The sequence below is a fragment of the Drosophila persimilis genome, unplaced genomic scaffold, assembly GCF_003286085.1.
Source record: "Drosophila persimilis strain 14011-0111.01,24,50 unplaced genomic scaffold, DperRS2 tig00001840-arrow-arrow-pilon, whole genome shotgun sequence".
In the NCBI taxonomy this organism is placed as follows: domain Eukaryota; kingdom Metazoa; phylum Arthropoda; class Insecta; order Diptera; family Drosophilidae; genus Drosophila; species Drosophila persimilis.
Window position 1 is genome coordinate 16,205 of NW_020825580.1, and position 18,971 is coordinate 35,175.

Here is an 18,971-nt window from a genome sequence, read left to right on the forward strand (position 1 = left end):
CTCTTGGTACTACCCAACATGTTAGAGCAAGCCATCATAGGGATGGATTTCCTGTGCGCCATCGAAACCACAATACAATGTGGCACCACACGCCTCCATCTTCGAGGCTCCCAACGCCCCCTCCCAAACACGCCGACGATCACCGCCAGCCAAGTACACTCCCACGGACCCCAGAACTTGAGACCCCCGCCGCCAACGAACCCCCCGCCACGACACGAGACACGAGCACAAGGAACGAGGAACACAGAACCCACGGCCACGACGAGGCACACTAGCCCCAGGCCCACTCCGAGAAACCCAAAACCAAGCAAAGCAACGAAGAAAGCGAGCCGGTCTCCCGAGGGCACCGACACGGTTCCACCAACAATGGGAAAGGAACCCAGGACGACCCTCCAGAAGACAACCCGGCCCCAGCAACGACAGCCGCCACGCAGCAGCCAGGCGCTCGAGGTACCACCTCCGACCGCCACCATGTGCAGTCCCAGTCCCAGTCTCAGACATATGTGTGTGTAAGTTACCCGGAAGTTAAGCTGTTGTTTATGTGTCATAATAAATCATGTTCAATGCACACGAAACAATTTCATCTAAGTGGGTAATGGAAAAGACTCCTGTAGTCGTAGTCCACTTCCTTCTGCTGTTCCCTTTGCTGTGATCTATTGTACAGGGAAGTAGTTTTACGTGCAGTAGTATTGGGTGATGATAGGCTACAGGAAGCGATAGAGAGGCTTTGTTAACAGTTAAGTAACTTCTAAGATAGAGAATCGATATTTTTAATTATTGCCAGGATCTTCTAGTTATTTGTTAATAGTTAATAGTGAACTAAAAAAAGCGTGGACTGGTGCTGCGAGGCTTGAAGTCCAACTCCTTGGACACCAGTTTGGCGTGCGACAGCATCGCTTTCGGCTGACCAACCGAAGAAGATTTGCTGGCACTTTTTGGTGTCTCTGGTAGCTTTGTGTGTTCACTGTCAAGCACCTGGAAGTTTTCGTCCAAAATCTTATAGGCGTGCGACTCGCGCATATCGATGCGAATGCTGTGGTCGTTCGACAAGGCTGTGCTGCTGGCGTTGCTCTGCTGGTAAACGGAGGCTACACTGGTGTCGCAGCTGGAGGAGAGCAGGGCAGACTTGGCCTCCAACTGGGAGGCATCGTAGGTGTGCAGATTAGACTGCCAAACTAACAGCTGGCGATCGTTGCCACCAGTGGCAAACTTCTCTCCATCCTGGGAAAAGCCCACAGCATTTACGGCCGCCGTATGGCCAGTCAGTGTATAGATGGGTCTGCCCTCCAGCAGATCCAGAACGCGTATGGTGCAGTCATCGCTTCCAGACAACAGAAAATTTCCGCTGGGATGGAAAGCCACATCATTGACGGGCGCCGAGTGAACCACATACAGCTGCAGCAGCTGGCTGCCGCCAACATCGAAGATTTTGATCCGGTTGCATCCCAGGGCCACGGCCACCATGTTGCCCCACGGATGCCAGGCCACCTGCCGTGGGGCGCCCCGCTCTTCGGTGATGGTGCGCGTGCACTCTCCAGTGTTGACGTCGTAGATGCGCAGCGATTTGTCGTCGCTCACGGTGGCAATCATCTTGCCGTTGGGGCTGAATTTGGCGGCACGCACCCAGTTGGTCTGCTGGCTGAACGACGAGAGGAACTGGCGTTTGGCCACGCGCCATATCTTCACGGACTTGTCGTCGGAGGCTGTCAGCATCATCTGGCCGGTCGGGATCAAAGTCGATACTACGCACTGGCTTGCTGTGGGCCGCAAACTCACCGGATACGCCGCGCACCTTGGGCTCCCAGATCTTCACAGAGCGGTCGTGGCCGGCGGAGGCCACCAGATTGCCCTTTGGCGACCACGCCACTCCATACACAGCCGATGAATGCGATCCGAAGCGAATGCAGCGTGACGCCTGTTTCAGGTTCCATAATATCACAGAGCCGTCCAACGATGACGTCGCGATCTGAGACCCTTCGGGGCTGAAGCGGAGCTGGGTGATGCTGCCCGAGTGGCCAGTGAAGTGGCGGTCGAGGGCCGGATCTCTGAACAGTCCCTGCATGTTTGCGTTTAATAGGTTTCTTTTTCGAATCGTTTATTTGCTTTTTTAACAAATTATTTTGAAATTTTTGCCGCTTTGTTTGAAGGAAAATGCCGTAAGCATTATTGTGAAGTATTAGACGAATTTCAAACATAAAATAACATTTTTTAAAGTTTCTCGAGAACTTGCGGAGCATTCACAGCATCCCATATATTATCTCATCGCTGTGACAACCCCAACAGCATCTGCGAATTGGTTAATGTATTCACATAAACGCACCCGCAAATCCCAGTTGACTTTTTTTATAAACGCTTCTAAATGCAAATAAAAGAAGTCACTTAAAAAATTATTCAGCCGCCGACTGGGGACCAACGAAAGCCCAGAGCCGCCACAACGAGAAATAAATGTGTTAATGTTCGCCCGGAAACGCTTTTCGAATTCATATCAGTTTCAGTTTCAGTTTCAGTTTCATGAGGTAACAGAAATTCACAAATTCGCTGTGGTTTCTGCATGGGGGTGGTGTGTGGAGGGGCACGCGTGTCGCTCACAGAGATTTACTGGGAACAGGACCCATGGGGGAAAGGTAGTCAGTGCCCCAGTCTCCCGCTGACACTCTGCCACAAATGGCAGCTACGTGGCTCTAGAAACAACAGAGGTATACGTAATCGTACACATATTACTTTTAAATATTGCATTAAAGGTAAATACTTTAAGAAATTCGTAAAAATGTATGCAAATATTTAATCTAGAAGCATGGACAGCTGTCATAGCGATGTTGACTTTAGCTACACTCAAGTTCAAGGCTTGCAAAGCAGATATAAATACTTCGAACGCGTAAAGCCATTCCACCAGTTCGATTTAACACTCGCATAATGTTATCGCGTCTTTCTTTCGTTTTCATAGTGGGAATTTCATTCTTCAGCTCGAGCTATTCCTACAGGATCATGGACATTCATGATGATTTTCCGACGTGTCTAGCGAAATGAAATGAAACCCATAGATAAACACAAGACTTTCTATAAGGTTAAAGAAATCAACAGCATGGTTGAGCATGAAGCTCAACCATATGAAAATAAACCAAACAACTGGCTGATGCGGATGATGATGTGCAAAGAAGGGCACATGAACATGGACCGGTGTTGCAGCAAAAAGTAATCAAGAAATACATAAATAATCTTTAAAGAAAAACATAACTTGGTACTGTCTTCCGTTTACTAATTGTCATAGCCAGTCTACCAATAGGTTATGGGCCCAGTCCACGCCAATTTAAATAAATTAAATTAATAACAAATAGTTGTGAAATTAGTTCCGCGTGCGTTCTTGTGTAGTTTTTTATACCCGATACTCAAAATGAGTATTGGGGTATATTAGATTTGTGGTAAAAGTGGATGTGTGTAACGTCCAGAAGGAATCGTTTCCGACCCTATAAAGTATATATATTCTTGATCAGCATCAATAGCCGAGTCGATTGAGCCCTGTCTGTCTGTCCGTCCGGGCACGACGCTTCCTCAGACAACCAACTAAGAAACCCGCTACAAGTACACGACGGCCGGATAGTGGCGAGAGTGACCATCAGAGGACGGCGCACGGACGCCACGGTCGACACCGGGGCGTCCCGAAGTTTCATCAACGCCGACCTCGCCCGCCAACTCGGCCACGACAACGACCTGCGCGACGCTTGCGTCCCGATACGCCTAGCCGACGGCTCGGCACGCGAGATAACTCAGATCTTGCTAGCGCGCGTCAAACTAGACGAGCAAGAGGTACAGATGCCGCTCTTGGTACTACCCAACATGTTAGAGCAAGCCATCATAGGGATGGATTTCCTGTGCGCCATCGAAACCACAATACAATGTGGCACCACACGCCTCCATCTTCGAGGCTCCCAACGCCCCCTCCCAAACACGCCGACGATCACCGCCAGCCAAGTACACTCCCACGGACCCCAGAACTTGAGACCCCCGCCGCCAACGAACCCCCCGCCACGACACGAGACACGAGCACAAGGAACGAGGAACACAGAACCCACGGCCACGACGAGGCACACTAGCCCCAGGCCCACTCCGAGAAACCCAAAACCAAGCAAAGCAACGAAGAAAGCGAGCCGGTCTCCCGAAGGCACCGACACGGTTCCACCAACAATGGGAAAGGAACCCAGGACGACCCTCCAGAAGACAACCCGGCCCCAGCAACGACAGCCGCCACGCAGCAGCCAGGCGCTCGAGGTACCACCTCCGACCGCCACCATGTGCAGTCCCAGTCCCAGTCTCAGACATATGTGTGTGTAAGTTACCCGGAAGTTAAGCTGTTGTTTATGTGTCATAATAAATCATGTTCAATGCACACGAAACAATTTCATCTAAGTGGGTAATGGAAAAGACTCCTGTAGTCGTAGTCCACTTCCTTCTGATGTTCCCTTTGCTGTGATCTATTGTACAGTGATGATAGGCTACAGGAAGCGATAGAGAGGCTTTGTTAACAGTTAAGTAACTTCTAAGATAGAGAATCGATATTTTTAATTATTGCCAGGTTCTTCTAGTTATTTGTTAATAGTTAATAGTGAACTAAAAAAAGCGTGGACTGGTGCTGCGAGGCTTGAAGTCCAACTCCTTGGACACCAGTTTGGCGTGCGACAGCATCGCTTTCGGCTGACCAACCGAAGAAGATTTGCTGGCACTTTTTGGTGTCTCTGGTAGCTTTGTGTGTTCACTGTCAAGCACCTGGAAGTTTTCGTCCAAAATCTTATAGGCGTGCGACTCGCGCATATCGATGCGAATGCTGTGGTCGTTCGACAAGGCTGTGCTGCTGGCGTTGCTCTGCTGGTAAACGGAGGCTACACTGGTGTCGCAGCTGGAGGAGAGCAGGGCAGACTTGGCCTCCAACTGGGAGGCATCGTAGGTGTGCAGATTAGACTGCCAAACTAACAGCTGGCGATCGTTGCCACCAGTGGCAAACTTCTCTCCATCCTGGGAAAAGCCCACAGCATTTACGGCCGCCGTATGGCCAGTCAGTGTATAGATGGGTCTGCCCTCCAGCAGATCCAGAACGCGTATGGTGCAGTCATCGCTTCCAGACAACAGAAAATTTCCGCTGGGATGGAAAGCCACATCATTGACGGGCGCCGAGTGAACCACATACAGCTGCAGCAGCTGGCTGCCGCCAACATCGAAGATTTTGATCCGGTTGCATCCCAGGGCCACGGCCACCATGTTGCCCCACGGATGCCAGGCCACCTGCCGTGGGGCGCCCCGCTCTTCGGTGATGGTGCGCGTGCACTCTCCAGTGTTGACGTCGTAGATGCGCAGCGATTTGTCGTCGCTCACGGTGGCAATCATCTTGCCGTTGGGGCTGAATTTGGCGGCACGCACCCAGTTGGTCTGCTGGCTGAACGACGAGAGGAACTGGCGTTTGGCCACGCGCCATATCTTCACGGACTTGTCGTCGGAGGCTGTCAGCATCATCTGGCCGGTCGGGTCAAAGTCGATACTACGCACTGGCTTGCTGTGGGCCGCAAACTCACCGGATACGCCGCGCACCTTGGGCTCCCAGATCTTCACAGAGCGGTCGTGGCCGGCGGAGGCCACCAGATTGCCCTTTGGCGACCACGCCACTCCATACACAGCCGATGAATGCGATCCGAAGCGAATGCAGCGTGACGCCTGTTTCAGGTTCCATAATATCACAGAGCCGTCCAACGATGACGTCGCGATCTGAGACCCTTCGGGGCTGAAGCGGAGCTGGGTGATGCTGCCCGAGTGGCCAGTGAAGTGGCGGTCGAGGGCCGGATCTCTGAACAGTCCCTGCATGTTTGCGTTTAATAGGTTTCTTTTTCGAATCGTTTATTTGCTTTTTTAACAAATTATTTTGAAATTTTTGCCGCTTTGTTTGAAGGAAAATGCCGTAAGCATTATTGTGAAGTATTAGACGAATTTCAAACATAAAATAACATTTTTTAAAGTTTCTCGAGAACTTGCGGAGCATTCACAGCATCCCATATATTATCTCATCGCTGTGACAACCCCAACAGCATCTGCGAATTGGTTAATGTATTCACATAAACGCACCCGCAAATCCCAGTTGACTTTTTTTATAAACGCTTCTAAATGCAAATAAAAGAAGTCACTTAAAAAATTATTCAGCCGCCGACTGGGGACCAACGAAAGCCCAGAGCCGCCACAACGAGAAATAAATGTGTTAATGTTCGCCCGGAAACGCTTTTCGAATTCATGTCAGTTTCAGTTTCAGTTTCATGAGGTAACAGAAATTCACAAATTCGCTGTGGTTTCTGCATGGGGGTGGTGTGTGGAGGGGCACGCGTGTCGCTCACAGAGATTTACTGGGAACAGGACCCATGGGGGAAAGGTAGTCAGTGCCCCAGTCTCCCGCTGACACTCTGCCACAAATGGCAGCTACGTGGCTCTAGAAACAACAGAGGTATACGTAATCGTACACATATTACTTTTAAATATTGCATTAAAGGTAAATACTTTAAGAAATTCGTAAAAATGTATGCAAATATTTAATCTAGAAGCATGGACAGCTGTCATAGCGATGTTGACTTTAGCTACACTCAAGTTCAAGGCTTGCAAAGCAGATATAAATACTTCGAACGCGTAAAGCCATTCCACCAGTTCGATTTAACACTCGCATAATGTTATCGCGTCTTTCTTTCGTTTTCATAGTGGGAATTTCATTCTTCAGCTCGAGCTATTCCTACAGGATCATGGACATTCATGATGATTTTCCGACGTGTCTAGCGAATAATAAACAAATCGGGGAAATGAAACCCATAGATAAACACAAGACTTTCTATAAGGTTAAAGAAATCAACAGCATGGTTGAGCATGAAGCTCAACCAAATGAAAATAAACCAAACAACTGGCTGATGCGGATGATGATGTGCAAAGAAGGGCACATGAACATGGACCGGTGTTGCAGCAAAAAGTAATCAAGAAATACATAAATAATCTTTAAAGAAAAACATAACTTGGTACTGTCTTCCGTTTACTAATTGTCATAGCCAGTCTACCAATAGGTTATGGGCCCAGTCCACGCCAATTTAAATAAATTAAATTAATAACAAATAGTTGTGAAATTAGTTCCGCGTGCGTTCTTGTGTAGTTTTTTATACCCGATACTCAAAATGAGTATTGGGGTATATTAGATTTGTGGTAAAAGTGGATGTGTGTAACGTCCAGAAGGAATCGTTTCCGACCCTATAAAGTATATATATTCTTGATCAGCATCAATAGCCGAGTCGATTGAGCCCTGTCTGTCTGTCCGTCCGTCCGTCTGTCCGTCTGTCCGTCCCCTTCAGCGCCTAGTGCTCAAAGACTATAAGAGCTAGAGCAACGATGTTTTGGATCCAGACTTCTGTGATATGTCACTGCTACAAAAATATTTCAAAACTTTGCCCCGCCCACTTCCGCCCCCACAAAGGACGAAAATCTGTGGCATCCACATTTTTAAAGATACGATAAAACCAAAAACGCAGAATCGTAGAGAATGACCATATCTTTCAGACTGAAGAATCTGAATCGGATCGTATTATTATTATAGCCAGCATCAAGAAAACAATTTCATTTTTTCTCGCCCTGTCTCTCTCTAACATACACGTAGCATAGGCGGCTTTGCTTAGAGTAAAACACTAGCGCCTAGATCTCAGAGACTATAAAAGCTAGAGCAACCAAATTTGGTATCCACACTCCTATATTAGGAGTCTGATATATATCAGACCGAGACGAGTTTGTTTCAAAATTTCGCCACACCCCCTTCCGCCCCCGCAAAGGATGCAAATCTGGGGATATTCACAAATCTCAGAGAGTATTAAGGCTAGAGTAACCAAATTTAGTGTCCGTACTCCTGTTAGATCAGATTCAGCAACCTGATAGATATGGTCATTATTTGTGATTCTGCGTTTTTAGTTTCTCGAATCTGCAATATTGTTGATGCAACAAAATTTCGCCCCACCCCCTTCCGCCCACACAAAGGACGAAAATCTGTTGCATCAACAATATTGCAGATTCGAGAAAACTAAAAACGCAGAATCATATATAATGACCATATCTATCAGGTTGTTGAATCTGGATCAGATCAGATCATTTTTATAGCCAAAAGGAACAAATCAATTTTTAGTGGCTACGCAGCGCCCGACGTCCCGCTCAGACTGATTTTCTGTCTCTCTCGCACGCACTCTTTGTCGTGTCGTTTAATATTAGCGGCGTCTGCCGGAGGAGAGCCATACTGACTTAGTATCGGGTATCACAACGTTCCCCCTCATTTTTTTTTGTAGTGTGTGTGTGTATAGTATATACATACATACATAGAAAATGGAAAGAAATAAGCAACATATTAAGCCTTTTTGTGGCGAGAAATATTCTATATGGAAATTTAGAATCAGAGCTTTGTTTGCTGAATTAGAGGTGCTCCAAGTAGTCGATAACATAATGCCTAACGAAGTAGATGATAATTGGAAAAAGGCAGAGCGATGTGCGAAGAGCATTTTAATTCAATATTTAGGCGACGCATTTCTAAACTTCGCGGCAGGCGACATTTCGGCACGTGATATTCTGAAGAATTTAGACGCCATATATGAGCGTAGAAGCCTTGCGTCGCAATTAGCTGCACGTAAACGTTTAATAACACTCAAACTCTCAAGTGAAATGACACTTTCGAGTCATTTTGTTATTTTTGATGAAACAGTGAGTGAGTTGTTAGGGGCGGGCGCTAAAATGGATGAGATGGACAAAGTGGCACATTTGCTGCAGACTCTACCTTCAACCTATAATGGTGTCATCACGGCAATCGAAACTTTGTCAGATGAAACTCTATCATTAGCGTTTGTAAAAAATAAATTGTTCGACTACGAGACCAAATTAAGAAATGAAAGTACTGATAAAAGTAGTAAAGCATCGAATTGGAGCAGCCAATTAAAATCGCTGTGGCAAAAGAAGGCGAGTTTTTATATGCCACTAAGGCGTGGAATTGTGCGGCTGCACAATGGACACAATATCACACTGGAGGATGTGCTCTACTGCAAGGAGGCAGCAGGAAACCTCATGTCTGTCAAGCGTCTGCAACAGGCAGGGATGTCAATTAAGTTTGACTGTGGTGGTGTCTCCATATCAAAAAATGGAGTAATTGTTGTTAAACATACAGGTATGTTGGATATACCTGTAGTCAAATTCCAAGCATACAGTGTAGATGCTAGGAACAAAAATAATTATCGATTATGGCATGAGAGGTTGGGGCATATAAGCAATGCAAAATTGCTTGAAATAAAGAATAATAATTTATTTAATGACAGTAATCTTCTTGTTAATTTAAAAATATCAGATGAAGTTTGTGAGTCATGTTTAAATGGGAAACAGGCTAGGTTGCCATTTAAGCAATCTAAAGATAAAAGTTATATAAAACGACCCTTGTTTGTAATACATTCAGATGTATGTGGCCCCATTAAACCAGTTACACTAGACGATAAAAATTATTTTGTGATCTTCGTAGATCAATTTACACATTATTGTGTAACCTATTTGTTAAAATATAAATCAGATGTATTCAATGTATTTAAAGATTTTGTAGCAAAGAGCGAGGCTCATTTTAATTTCAAGATTGTCAATTTGTACATTGACAACGGTAGAGAATACGTGTCGAATGAAATGCGTGAGTTCTGCGTTAATAAAGGAATAAGTTATCATTTGACAGTGCCACATACACCTCAGTTGAATGGTGTTTCGGAGCGAATTATAAGAACCATTACAGAGAAAGCTCGTGCTATGGTAAATGGTGCAAAATTAGACAAAAGTTTTTGGGGTGAAGCTGTGCTAACTGCAACATATCTAATCAACAGAATTCCAAGCAAAGCACTTGGTGATTGTAAAATGACCCCATATGAGCTGTGGCACAATAGAAAGCCCAATTTAAAATTTTTAAGAGTGTTCGGTTCAACCGTGTATGTGCACAACAAAATTAAAAAAGGTAAATTTGATGAAAAATCATTCAAAGCTATCTTGATAGGGTATGAACAAAATGGACAAAATGTGGGATGTCATTAAAGGAAAAGTTATTGCTGCAAGAGATGTTGTCGTAGACGAGACTAATATGCTTTATTCTAGAGGAGTAAAATTTGAAACAGATTTCCCGAAAGAGAGTAAGGAAAGAAGTCAACAAGAATTCCTGAATGAGAGTAAGGAATCTGATCAGTTTTATCTCCCGAATGATTAGAATGTGATCAGTTTTATCTCCCGAATGATAGTACGGAATGTGGAATCCTGAATGAGAGTAAGGAATGTGATCAGTTTAATTTCCCGAATGAAAGTACGGAATGTGAAATCCTGAATGAAAGTAAGGAATGCGAAAAGCTGAATTTTCCGAATGAAAGTAGGAAAAGAAAAACTGATTTCCTGAATGATAGTAAGGAATTATATATCCCGAATGAGAGTAAGGATTGTGAAAAAGCTGATCAGCCAGATAATTGTCGTGAAGAAAATAAGGATACTAATATAATTAGTAGAAAAAGTGAGAGGTTAAAGTCTAAGCCGAAGGTGTCTTATAAAGAACATGATAAAAGCTTTAACAAATTTATATTAAATGCCTATATAATGTTTGATGAAGTTCCAAATTCTTTTGATGAAATAAATTTTAGGAATGATAAATCTGATTGGGAGGAGGAAATAAATACAGAGTTAAATGCCCATGAAATTAATAACACCTGGACAATTATAAAGAAGCCAGAAAACAAAAATATTGTAGACAGTAGATGGGTATTTTCCATTAAATATAATGAACTAGGAGTGCCAATAAAATACAAAGCTAGACTGGTTGCAAGAGGATTTACTCAAAAGTACCAAGTAGACTATGAAGAAACATTTGCTCCCGTTGCTAGAATTGCCAGTTTTAGGTTCGTACTATCATTGGCAGTCCAGTTTAATTTGAAAGTCCATCAGATGGATGTTAAAACAGCTTTCCTCAATGGTACATTAAGTGAGGAGATATATATGCGGCCTCCTCAGGGCGTATTATGCGGTGCTGGGCATGTATGCAAACTGAACAAAGCCATTTATGGGCTCAAACAAGCAGCTAGATGCTGGTTTCAAGTATTTGAGCAAGCATTGAAAGAATTCGATTTTGTAAACTCTCCCGTGGATCGTTGCATATATATTCTTGATAGAGGTGACATAAAGAAAAACATATATGTATTATTATATGTTGATGATGTAGTAATAGCGACAAGGGATATGGATAGAATGAATAATTTCAAAAATTATTTAAGCGAAAGATTTAGAATGACTGACTTAAATGAGATAAAACATTTTATCGGTATCAGAGTAGAAATGTTTGAAGACAAAATATATTTGAGTCAAGCTGCATATGTAAAAAGAATTTTAAATAAATTTAACATGGATAGTTGCAATTCAGTCAGTACTCCATTACTAAATAAACTAAATTATGAGTTACTTAACTCAGATGAAGACTGCAATGCTCCATGGCGTAACCTTATTGGCTGTTTAATGTACATAATGCTGTGTACACGACCAGATTTAGCTACCGCTGTAAATATCTTGAGTAGATATAGTAGCAAGAACAATGCTGAGTTATGGCAATGTTTAAAAAGGGTTATTAGATATTTAATAGGAACTATTGATATGAAGCTTATATTTAAAAAGAATACATCATTTGAAAATACATTAGTTGGCTATGTAGACTCCGATTGGGGTAGTAATGAGATTGATAGAAAAAGTACAACGGGTTATTTGTTTAAAATGTTCGATTCCAATTTAATTTGTTGGAATACAAAAAGACAGAATTCAGTGGCAGATTCATCAACTGAAGCTGAATATATGGCTCTATTTGAAGCTGTAAGAGAAGCTTTATGGCTAAAGTCTCTTCTAAATAGTATTAATCTTAAACTCGACAGACCCATTAAAATTTATGAAGACAACCAAGGCTGTATTAGCATTGCAAATAATCCCTCATGTCATAAAAGAGCAAAGCATATTGATATAAAATATCATTTTTCAAGAGAACAGATAGAAACTAATGAGATTTCTCTTGAGTATATTAATACAGACAACCAACTTGCTGACATCTTCACGAAGCCACTACCTGCTGGAAGATTTGCGGAACTGCGGAACAAATTAGGACTACTAGAAGAAGAATGACTCCAATTTAATGAAAACATGAACATGAAGCTTTATTAACGAATTTATTACATTAATTCATATTTAATTTTTTTTTTTGATTTGAACCAAAAGAACCAATGAATTGTTAAAGTAATTTAATTTTATGTTAATCTAATTTTAAAGTGATCTGATCGGGTTTTTCTGGGTTTTCCCCGTATCCTTAGAGCAAATGCTAGATCACATAACACTTCCCAGAATGCACACCAACCACATTAGAATAACAATTGAATGTTACCTTTTTGATTTAATGATGAAAACTTTTTTTTTATATTTTTTATATTTTTTTATTTTTATGATTTGGTAATAAATGTTATTTTTGAGGGGGCGTGTTGGAATACGCCTAATCCCACATTCAAATAATAACATTCAATAATATTATCGATATGTTCGGTATTATTATTATGAGTTAGTCTGGTCACACTTGAAGTGTCGACGCTCTCTCTTTTTTTGTGATCTCAAGTGTGTGGACCGGTGTTGCAGCAAAAAGTAATCAAGAAATATATAAATAATCTTTAAAGAAAAACATAACTTGGTACTGTCTTCCGTTTACTAATTGTCATAGCCAGTCTAATAACAAATAGTTGTGAAATTAGTTCCGCGTGCGTTCTTGTGTAGTTTTTTTTTTATACCCGATACTCAAAATGAGTATTGGGGTATATTAGATTTGTGGTAAAAGTGTATGTGTGTAACGTCCAGAAGGAATCGTTTCCGACCCCATAAAGTATATATATTCTTGATCAGCATCAATAGCCGAGTCGATTGAGCCATGTCTGTCTGTCCGTCTGTCCGTCCGTCCGTCTGTCCGTCCCCTTCAGCGCCTAATGCTCAAAGACTATAAGAGCTAGAGCAACGATGTTTTGGATCCAGACTTCTGTGATATGTCACTGCTCCAAAAATATTTCAAAACTTTGCCCCGCCCACTTCCGCCCCCACAAAGGGCGAAAATCTGTGGCATCCACAATTTTAAAGATACGAGAAAACAAAAAACGCAGAATCGTAGAGAATGACCATATCTTTTAGACTGCGGAATCTGAATTGGATCGTATTATTATTATAGCCAGCATCAAGAAAACAATTTCATTTTTTCTCGCCCTGTCTCTCTCTAACACACACGTAGCATAGGCGGCTTTGCTTAGAGTAAAACACTAGCGCCTAGATCTCAGAGACTATAAAAGCTAGAGCAACCAAATTTGGTATCCACACTCCTAATATATCGGACCGAGACGAGTTTGTTTCAAAATTTCGCCACACCCCCTTCCGCCCCCGCAAAGGATGCAGATCTGGGGATATTCATAAATCTCAGAGACTATTAAGGCTAGAGTAACCAAATTTGGTATCCGCACTCCTGTTAGATCTCACTATAAAACGTATATCTCAAAATTTCGCCCCACCCCCTTCCGCCCACACAAAGGTCGAAAATCTGTTGCATCCACAATATTGCAAAATCGAGTAAACTAAAAACGCAGAATCATAGACAATGACCATATCTATCCGGTTGCCGAATCTGGATCAGATCGGATCATTTTTGTAGCCAAAAGCAAGAAATCAATTTTTAGTGGCTACGCAGCGCCCGACGTCACGCTCAGACTGATTTTCTGTCTCTCTCGCACGCACTCTTTGTCGTGTCGTTTAATATTAGCGGCGTCTGCCGGAGGAGAGCCATACTGACTTAGTATCGGGTATAACTGTAGAGTTGCGGTGTCCGCAGCAACTCACAACGTTCCCCCTCGTTTTGTGGTGTGTGTGCGTGTATAATATATACATACATAGAAAATGGAAAGAAATAAGCAACATATTAAGCCTTTTTGTGGCGAGAAATATTCTATATGGAAATTTAGAATCAGAGCTTTGTTTGCTGAATTAGAGGTGCTCCAAGTAGTCGATAACATAATGCCTAACGAAGTAGATGATAATTGGAAAAAGGCAGAGCGATGTGCGAAGAGCATTTTAATTCAATATTTAGGCGACGCATTTCTAAACTTCGCGGCAGGCGACATTTCGGCACGTGATATTCTGAAGAATTTAGACGCCATATATGAGCGTAGAAGCCTTGCGTCGCAATTAGCTGCACGTAAACGTTTAATAACACTCAAACTCTCAAGTGAAATGACACTTTCGAGTCATTTTGTTATTTTTGATGAAACAGTGAGTGAGTTGTTAGGGGCGGGCGCTAAAATGGATGAGATGGACAAAGTGGCACATTTGCTGCAGACTCTACCTTCAACCTATAATGGTGTCATCACGGCAATCGAAACTTTGTCAGATGAAACTCTATCATTAGCGTTTGTAAAAAATAAATTGTTCGACTACGAGACCAAATTAAGAAATGAAAGTACTGATAAAAGTAGTAAAGCATCGAATTGGAGCAGCCAATTAAAATCGCTGTGGCAAAAGAAGGCGAGTTTTTATATGCCACTAAGCGTGGAATTGTGCCGCTGCACAATGGACACAATATCAGACTGGAGGATGTGCTCTACTGCAAGGAGGCAGCAGGAAACCTCATGTCTGTCAAGCGTCTGCAACAGGCAGGGATGTCAATTAAGTTTGACTGTGGTGGTGTCTCCATATCAAAAAATGGAGTAATTGTTGTTAAACATACAGGTATGTTGGATATACCTGTAGTCAAATTAAAAGCATACAGTGTAGATGCTAGGAACAACGAGGGGGAACGTTGTGAGTTGCTGCGGACACCACAACTCTACAGTTATACCCGATACTAAGTCAGTATGGCTTTCCTCCGGCAGACGCCGCTAATATTAAACGATACGACAAAGAGTGCGTGCGAGAGAGACAGAAAATCAGTCTGAGCGTGATGTCACGCGCTGCGTAGCCACTGCAAATTGATTTGTTCCTTTTGGCTACAAAAATTATCTGATCTGATCCAGTTTTAGCAATCTGATAGATATGGTCGTTATCTATGATTCTCCGTTTTTAGTTTTCTCGAATCTGCAATATTGTGGATGCAACAGATTTTCGTCCTTTGTGTGGGCGGAAGGGGGTGGGGCGAAATTTTGAGATACACGTTTTATAGTGAGATCTAAGAGAAGTGCGGATTCCAAATTTGGTTACTCTAGCGTTAATAGTCTTTGAGATTTGTGAATATCCCCAGATTTGCATCCTTTGCGGGGGCGGAAGGGGGTGTGGCGAAATTTTGAAACAAACTCGTCTCGGTCTGATATATTAGGAGTGTGGATACCAAATTTGGTTGCTCTAGCTTTTATAGTCTCTGAGATCTAGGCGCTAATGTTTTACTCTAAGCAAAGCCGCCTATGCTACCTGTGTGTTAGAGAGAGACAGGGCGAGAAAAAATGAAATTGTTTTCTTGATGCTGGCTATAATAGTAATACGATCCAATTCAGATTCTGCAGTCTAAAAGATATGGTCATTCTCTACGATTCTGCGTTTTCTCGTATCGTCGAAATTGTGGATGCCACAGATTTTCGCCCTTTGTGGGGGCGGAAGTGGGCGGGGCAAAGTTTTGAAATATTTTTGGAGCAGTGACATATCACAGAAGTCTGGATCCAAAACATCGTTGCTCTAGCTCTTATAGTCTTTGAGCATTAGGCGCTGAAGGGGACGGACAGACGGACAGACGGACGGACGGACAGACGGACAGACAGACAGGGCTCAATCGACTCGGCTATTGATGCTGATCAAGAATATATATACTTTATAGGGTCGGAAACGATTCCTTCTGGACGTTACACACATCCACTTTTACCACAAATCTAATATACCCCAATACTCATTTTGAGTATCGGGTATAAAAATAATTCCCATGCATTTTACTCGTAAGTAAAAAGAAAAGTCTTTTTTTCCCCGAACGAAACACGTGGCTCCGAAAGAACCTCTGGATAACATTCTTTGAAATATCCTTCAATATTCTGTCCTCAAAACAATTCCTCTACTCTGCCTCAGTTTAATTCCCAACGATGATATGGAGGACTCCACCTCCTCGAAGAGCGATGGCGATGGCTCGGACCAGGAGGATGGCATTGGGGGCATGGGCATGGCGGAACGTGAACGTGAGCCCAAGCTTCGCCAAGTGGAGGACGACGAGCTGGGGGATGGTCTCAAAGTCACACTCTCATCGGACGGTTCTCTCGACACAAACGACTCGTTCAACTCACATCGGCATCACCCATTGAACCATCAGGATGCCATTGGCGGCATCATGGGAATGGCCCCCAATGCTCTCTCGTCGGCCCCCGTGACCATTGGCGCCAGCACGGATCTGTTGACTCCGAATGCGGCAGCCACACGGCGACGTCGCAAGTTGCCCGAGAAAACCAGAAATGTAAGTCGAGAGAATCCTTGCCCCATTCGTAGCTGAAATCTTACCCACTCATGGCCTTGTTGCAGCTTCCATTCTGCATCTTTTAGGTGGCACTAACTACGGATCGCTGGCCGATGAGTTTCGAACTGGAGGCGGCGGAATCATTGGAGGTCCCTTGGCTGCACCGCGCACCGGACAACAACGCTCATTCCTCTCGCTGAAGTGCGGCTATCTAATGGATGAAGACTCCAGCCCCAATTCGGAGCGGCTGCAGAGCCTGGGGGATGTGGACAGTGGCCACAGCACAGCGCACTCCCCGAATGACTTCAAGAGCATGTCGCCACAGATCACATCGCCCGTCTCCCAGTCACCGTTTCCTCCGCCATTTGGTGGCGTGCCCTTCGGGCAGTTGGAGATGCTGGAGGCCACACACCGCGGACTGCACAAGTTTGTGCCACGACATCATGACGAGATCGAGCTGGAGATCGGCGATGCCATCTACGTGCAGAAGGAGGCCGAGGACTTGTGGTGCGAGGGCGTGAACTTGCGCACAGGAAGGCAGGGCATCTTCCCGTCGGCCTATGCCGTCGACTTGGACTACAACGAGTTCGATCCGACGGTGCAGCTGGTGAAGAAGGAGCGCTATCTGCTTGGATACCTCGGATCCGTGGAGACGCTGGCGCACAAGGGCACCGGCGTGGTCTGTCAAGCGGTACGCAAAATCGTGGGCGAATACGGTGCCTCCCCCACCGGACAGACCTGTATTCTGGAGGTCTCCGATCAGGGACTACGCATGGTGGATCGTTCGGGCCCCAATGTAAGTACTGAATGTCGCTCTAACTGTTAATGAGTCATCCTTCAGGAAGCCTTTGTGTTTGTTCTCCCCTTAGAACAAAAAGGAAAAGAAGCCCTGCATCGACTATTTCTACTCGCTAAAGAACGTCTCGTTCTGTGCATTTCACCCTCGCGATCATCGCTTCATTGGCTTCATTACGAAGCATCCCACAGTGCAGCGCTTTGCCTGCCACGTCTTCAAGGGCTCAGAGTCCACCAGGCCAGTGGCCGAGGCAGTTGGGTAATGTTTTCATTCAAATCAAATGCTCACAAAGATAAACCTTAACATATATTCTTGTATCCTTCCTCAGACGGGCCTTTCAGCGTTTCTATCAGAAATTCATTGAAACTGCTTATCCCATCGAGGACATCTACATCGAGTAGGATCGGGCACGATGAACATACGATGTATTTTTTGTGCGGTTATTAAATAATACAAATAAAATTCTACAACAAATGTTTGCCCCTTCATCAAAATAAGAAACTTATAACCAATTTGTATAATCCCGCAAGCTCCATTCAAAATTTGAATACATATATGATTTATCTGTTCCTACAAATGGTGCAACATCCGAGACATGTAAATAGTTAATTTTAGGTTTGTAAATCCCACTCTTGAAACCGCTTCAAGGCAATCAGTAATAGCTTCCCTTTCTAAGAACACACTTTATAAACGAGGACCCAGGATATCACACAACACCACAAATAACTTGAACTCCTGTAAACACTTTGGACAGCCCCAATTTCAGCACAAAACACAGTGAGGCCAAAGTAGTGTCCCAAATTAACAAATAATTACTTCGATTTCTCTCTCTGTTACGAGGCTCAATAATCCCAAGACCCCATCCTCAAACTCCCTAAGTATTACGAGCATCATTCAAAGCCCAGTTTTAGGATGTGTTAATCCAAGCAGTTGTGTGCATACACTCGAATATATATGTATACAAAGAAATATATAAAGAAAATCTATATTAAAACCAAGCAAATTGTCCTTTACTTTCCTTTCCAGCTGATCAAGCCGATCAAAAAGGACCTGGCACGCCCCATACTGGCGAATATCTAGCAGATTGCCGAATCTGTATTAGATCGGAAGGAAAAAAGAAATTGCCGCGGCTGAGCTCCCCTTCCACGCGCCCTCTAATTCTCTCTATCGCTCTATCTCACTCATCCTCGTGCAATGTGCATACTCTGGCAAAAGGGAACTAGATAAAACGGCTGTTGTTTGTGAGAGCATAGAAAAGAAGAGAAAGATTTAAGCAAAATTTCAAGAAAATGAAAACCGATCAAATCGAATATATATAAAAACGGTTCGAGAGATTACTATGAAAATTGTTCGTGGGAAAAAATCAATTGGCCCCTTTTGCGAACAGTGACAACCACATATAAAATTTATTGTATAAATAACATCAATCATAAGCTCACATTTGTATATACTAATTGAGTTCAGTAAAGCCGTGGCCCTTGCCGCGGCTCACAAAGTTCCCGCTCGCTTAAACTCTACTACTGTGTACAGTCCCCAAAGTATGACATACTTCTGGGCTGGCATGGCCCACTCACAAAATATCAAACATACTTTTTGGGCTAGCCAAAACCCTCAGCTCCGTTATTTGTGGGCCGATCCTGGCGTGCCACGAAAAGA

At 43.7% G+C, this 18,971-nt stretch overlaps 2 protein-coding genes and 1 pseudogene across 2 annotated transcripts; 1 reads left to right on the top strand and 2 right to left on the bottom strand.

The window, feature by feature from the left end:
• Nucleotides 1-807: 807 nt before the first annotated feature.
• On the bottom strand, nucleotides 808-2,099 carry LOC113567120 (annotated as a pseudogene).
• Nucleotides 2,100-4,540: 2,441 nt separating this feature from the next.
• On the bottom strand, nucleotides 4,541-5,884 carry LOC6603722 (POC1 centriolar protein homolog). Its single transcript, XM_002028652.2, has one exon. It carries the CDS (start codon nucleotides 5,845-5,847, stop codon nucleotides 4,606-4,608), a length of 1,242 nt encoding a protein of 413 aa, XP_002028688.2. The 5' UTR covers nucleotides 5,848-5,884; the 3' UTR covers nucleotides 4,541-4,605.
• Nucleotides 5,885-5,936: 52 nt separating this feature from the next.
• Nucleotides 5,937-17,717, top strand: LOC113567119 (JNK-interacting protein 1-like). The gene is made up of 6 exons (XM_026994291.1): nucleotides 5,937-5,941; nucleotides 15,978-16,013; nucleotides 16,141-16,523; nucleotides 16,585-17,315; nucleotides 17,389-17,573; nucleotides 17,644-17,717. Exons 1-6 carry the CDS (start codon nucleotides 5,937-5,939, stop codon nucleotides 17,714-17,716), a joined length of 1,413 nt encoding a protein of 470 aa, XP_026850092.1. The 3' UTR covers nucleotide 17,717.
• The last annotated feature ends 1,254 nt before the right edge of the window (nucleotides 17,718-18,971 follow it).

Bases quoted from the DNA above. Each gene is read 5' to 3' on its own strand.
- LOC6603722 (XM_002028652.2), bottom strand. From the start codon at position 5,847: ATGCAGGGACTGTTCAGAGATCCGGCCCTCGACCGCCACTTCACTGGC.
- LOC113567119 (XM_026994291.1), top strand. The intron at 16,014-16,140 runs GTAAGTAAAAAG...ACTCTGCCTCAG, and splicing joins AATTCCCATGCATTTTACTC to TTTAATTCCCAACGATGATA. The intron at 17,316-17,388 runs GTAAGTACTGAA...TTCTCCCCTTAG, and splicing joins TGGATCGTTCGGGCCCCAAT to AACAAAAAGGAAAAGAAGCC.